Source organism: Gavialis gangeticus, unplaced genomic scaffold, assembly GCF_001723915.1.
Source record: "Gavialis gangeticus isolate Ggan-Ray unplaced genomic scaffold, GavGan_comp1, whole genome shotgun sequence".
Taxonomy (NCBI): Eukaryota; Metazoa; Chordata; order Crocodylia; family Gavialidae; genus Gavialis; species Gavialis gangeticus.
Window position 1 is genome coordinate 4,151,256 of NW_017729032.1, and position 4,419 is coordinate 4,155,674.

Below are 4,419 nucleotides of genomic sequence, written 5' to 3' on the forward strand. Positions count from 1 at the left end.
AGGGAGCACGTATAACATTACCACCACCCCGTCCCCCCCAAGAAGAGGCTTATGCTGCAGAAGCTGCCATTACCATATTGCCTTGCTTATAACATGCACTGTAATTTCCAGCAGCTGATTTTTAGAAGAAGGGTATGTTCTGTATGCAAGAAAATACAATAATTTCTCCATGTTGCAAAGGGAATTGAAATATCCCCTTTGGTCCCCTTTAGTCCGAGATGTTTAAGGCATCACATGCTGCTGCTTCCTGGGTGCTTGTACTGAGCATATCTCAGCAAAACCTTAATACTGGGCATTAAGTATATTTTAGAGCTCTTGCTGGGCTGAGAGACACTTTCTATATGCCTATAGACTGAGCTGTGAATAGCTATTTATCTATTGAAGTAGGAGAAGCTTTGTAAGGGCCCCAATGGACTTTGAGCATTTTGCCTTGAAGGTTTCAGCCTTTCATAGACAGACCTCAGTGCAGGCTCCAAGTGTTAACAGGGACAAGCAATTGCTGCCGCTCTTTTAAAAGGGTATTGGCCAATTGGAAAGGGTTTGATGTGAGGTCTGGAAAAACCAGCCTAAAAGAAATTCAGTCTGCTTGCCTTATTAAGATAAGGTTTAGATTTCATTCAGGTCTATACAGGGGAACAAATTTCTGATAGCAGAGGGTTCTTTACCAGTCCAAATGAACAATGTTGGTTATCAGTTGTTCGGTTTTTCAGCAGACTCAGCCTTTTAAAGAAAGCAGACAGTCTGGGCAAAAATCTTAATGCAACTGAAAACGCATTTTTTTTCTCTGCAAAGCAGTTTCCATGGGGCTGATTGATAATTTTTCAGCCTTGCTTGAAAGTTGTCTGAGAGCAGGATTCCTCGACTCATTTATACACAGAACAGGATCCCATTTAAACAAATAACAATTCATCATCATGCTTTCTTTGCTCGGCTGTTCATTGGCCGCCTTCCTGAGAGTTAGTTTGCAAATGGTCAGTTTGCGCTTCTTGCAAAAAAAAAAAAAAAGATTGAGCAAAGAACGTGCATTAATCACTCCCAGGAACTGGCTCATCTAATTCATCAGGGTATGGGTATTAACTTGGATGTATTTGGGGATTAGCTCTTGCTATCTGGAACTATGGTATAAAGCCATTAATTCTACAGCCATGTCTCCTGTTCATAAGTGCTCCCGGGCCCCACCTTCGAAAGGTTGTGGCTCATAAACCAGGCACCACTGAGGCGGGAACTTTGTCAATTTATTTGACGCTCAGTTTTTTCTCTGTTTTAGGTCCATGAGCGGTGATTGCTGATGTGTTTACGTAGGAAACATGGTCATTCTACGACAGGTAAGCCGGACGTTCCTCAGACTTGAGAGTTGCTAATTCGTAGGCATTGCCTTGTCGGCTGATGAAAGGTCTGTTGTGAGGCCAGGCAAGTTTTATTCCACTTTGTTTGGAGTGACCGGTTGAAAGATTCACGTCTTGTACCCAATAGCCTTAGTCCTTGATTGGCTTAGAGGAAATCATCACTCTGTGTAGCCTGGATTAACCTCGCGCAATGCTCTACTTACATTTTCTTGTCCAGGGCCAGATGAGGGTGAGTGGGGAAGGTGGGAGCAGATGTTTGCTGTGCAAAGGAAAGAGCACAGCCTTTCTTTGGAGAAATAATCAAGCCCGGGATTGATTCTGATTCGCACTTGGCTGGGGATTCAGTTCTGCTTTGGTTGTGTCTAATGGGGCATACTAAGAGAACTAAAGAGGTGGTCTAATTTACCATGATAAATCAAAATCTACCACAATAAAAGGACGTCAACGTGTATTTTCACACATGACTAACCTAGCGAAACGGCGATGTTGGGCACCGTTTCATGACGTGTATCGAAACAATGCGTAACGTGTATAAGCACCCCAAACGGCTTTCTAATGAAAAGGCTGCTGGACTGCTTAGTTGGGATATAGCCCTGCAAGGTCCCTTCTGCCCTGGGCAAACTCTTCAGCATGTGTTTTGGCCTTCAGCAGATGAAGGCCCTGGCCCAGAAAAGGACATACTTTTGCAGGATCAGGGCAGTGCAGTAAGCACTGTGCTAGCTTAACACTTAACCAGGTAGCCTTGGGGAGCAACCTTCTCACCCTTGCCATCAAGAGCACCGCTTGGAGCTTTTGATCAGCTGTGTCTAGAATTGGCCTGTCAGGTACACTGAAGATCAAATCGGGCGCTGAAGTGCCTGACAGCATCGCACTGAACTCCCAACAGGCACAAGAAAAGCAAACTGTGCCGCGCTAGATTAGATAAGGGATTCATTTCTCCTTTCATCAGCATAAACCATGCAGAGCACATACTGCAAACTTGCCTTTGACTGATTTATTTGTGAGGCCCAGGAAAGCGGCAGCGGAAATAAGAATAGAACCGCCCAAGCTGTTGACGTGCAAAAGCAGCGTGTTTCAGATGGGAATATTCCTGTTTTTTATGTTGCCGCAGACTGTCTCATTGAAAGGCTTTTGCGACCATCTGTTCGCATGTATTGGCGGAAATGTAGAGAGTCATTCTAGAGGAGTGTTTATACTGCCCCAGTGAGCTCAGGATTGTGTAGTGCCCCATGTCTCTAGCACACTAGTAACTCTGCTTTGTGATTCTCCAGTGGTGTCCAGCAGCCTTTACGTGCTGGTCAAGGATGGGGAAGTCCTCCTATGGTTCAGTGTCACGACAAGGGCTGTAGCTGAGCAAAAGTGACAAGGCTGGATCAATGTCCACCAATCTCTGGCTATCAAAAAAGATTCCAGGAATCAAATTATAGCAGCCCCAGGGCTGCTCTTTGTTCTTTAAGACTGAACTGTCACTCATCTGCCAGGTCAGAAGCAGCTAACGGCCAACCACCTTTGTGGCCCTTATACTAGGTATCCACCAGTCCATCCCAATACTTCAGGCCAGAGTATTATCTGAATCCAGATTTTGGATCCATGTTGACTTGCACTTGAAGAAGTCCCTCAGTGTCTGTCCCAGGATGCAGTAGGTGTTGTATGAAACCTAGGTTGGACTTTCTGATCAAAGTGTGCTGTAAAACCTGGGCTGGCACTTTCAAGATCTGCCTCTGCTCGTGTGGTGTTGCAGTAATGTGGAGCTGGAGCAAAACAGTGGCAATTCCAGCCCCTGGTCTGAAACCCAGAGGATGAATTTCTACGACGCTTCAGTGGAATTGAAACCATAGTTGTTTTCCAGAATTAATATTGTAATGCAGGGGAATAAGCCTTACGACACAGTAACCAACAAGGTAATATCATCACACGGTTCAAATACCATCAGGAGTGTATATGACAAACCTATGACATCTCTGATAATTCTTTTAAAGTCCCATTGACTGATCCCCTACGCATCCTTTACAAAAGATCCCATTCACTTAAAGGGTTGTCATAAAGCAGAGAGGGATCAATGTTTAAGATTGCTTAAAAAAACAAAGAGCCAAAGTCCTTTCTCAGTTTGTATTTAGTAGTCTTTCAGGCAAAATTCTTAAATTTTAAAGAAGGAGCGTCCAAAATGAACAGAGAATTCAGGAAAGAGGAATCCGAGAGTCAGAAATGTGGCCACACTTTCTAACATGACAAACAGCCTTCTTCCAAATATCATTTTGTTGACAGCTTTGCTCTACATTTTCCATATTTCGGTCAAAATGCTGAAACTGATTTTCAGAAAGTACAGTTTCTTTGTTCTCGCTTTTGTCAAAAACAAAGAGAATTTCCACACACAATGTGGGATGTTTTACTTTTTGTTTCTTTCCAAATTTTTGCAGGAAACATCTATTCCAGGTGGCTGGAAAATACTATGGTTTCATCTCATTCCACAACAGACTGAAATATAAACTCTCCCTCCACTTCCGCAACCCAAACCCAAGGGCTTCCCTAACCTCCAAGTTGGACAATGTACTCATCTAGACACTCAAAGCAACCGACTTTTATAAGTAAAATACAAGAAAAGGACAACCTTCTCTGTGATAAGCTAAGGTGGCACGGGGAGTGTGAGCCAGGAGCCTTCTGTTTTAAATTCATGGGGCCAGATCCACAGCTGGTATAAATGGCTGAAGCTCCTTTGATGTCAGTAGAGCTACTCCAGTTCATACCAGTTAAGGGTCTGCTCTGTGACTTATATCTGCACCATGTGTGCTCCAGGGAGCTGCTGGCTTTGGAATAGAGTTTATTTGCCAGCAAGAAGAAAGATAGTGTCAACAATTGAGTTCAATCAAAGGCTTTAGGAACACACCCATGCCATGCTTTGAGAAACTCTAGTGATTTAACATTTCTTTTTTCCAACCCTTGTTCCTGCCTGCTTATCTTTTCATTTCCCTTCCTTTAAAGAACCCTCACACCCATGAAGGATTTTTTTAATGTCTGCAGGATACTTCTTACATGCAAAGCTGTGTTTGGCCATCCTGGTAGCATTTGGAAATGC

At 43.6% G+C, this 4,419-nt stretch overlaps 1 protein-coding gene across 1 annotated transcript in view; it reads left to right on the plus strand.

Annotated features, from left to right (window-relative positions):
* Positions 1 to 4,419, plus strand: part of MYO7A (myosin VIIA) — a 217,500-nt gene that overhangs the window by 70,597 nt on the left and 142,484 nt on the right. Inside the window, exon 2 of the mRNA XM_019524863.1 lies at positions 1,268 to 1,325. Within this exon, the coding sequence (XP_019380408.1) occupies positions 1,308 to 1,325 (18 nt within the window). The 5' untranslated portion in view covers positions 1,268 to 1,307. The remainder of the gene's footprint in view (positions 1 to 1,267; positions 1,326 to 4,419) is intronic.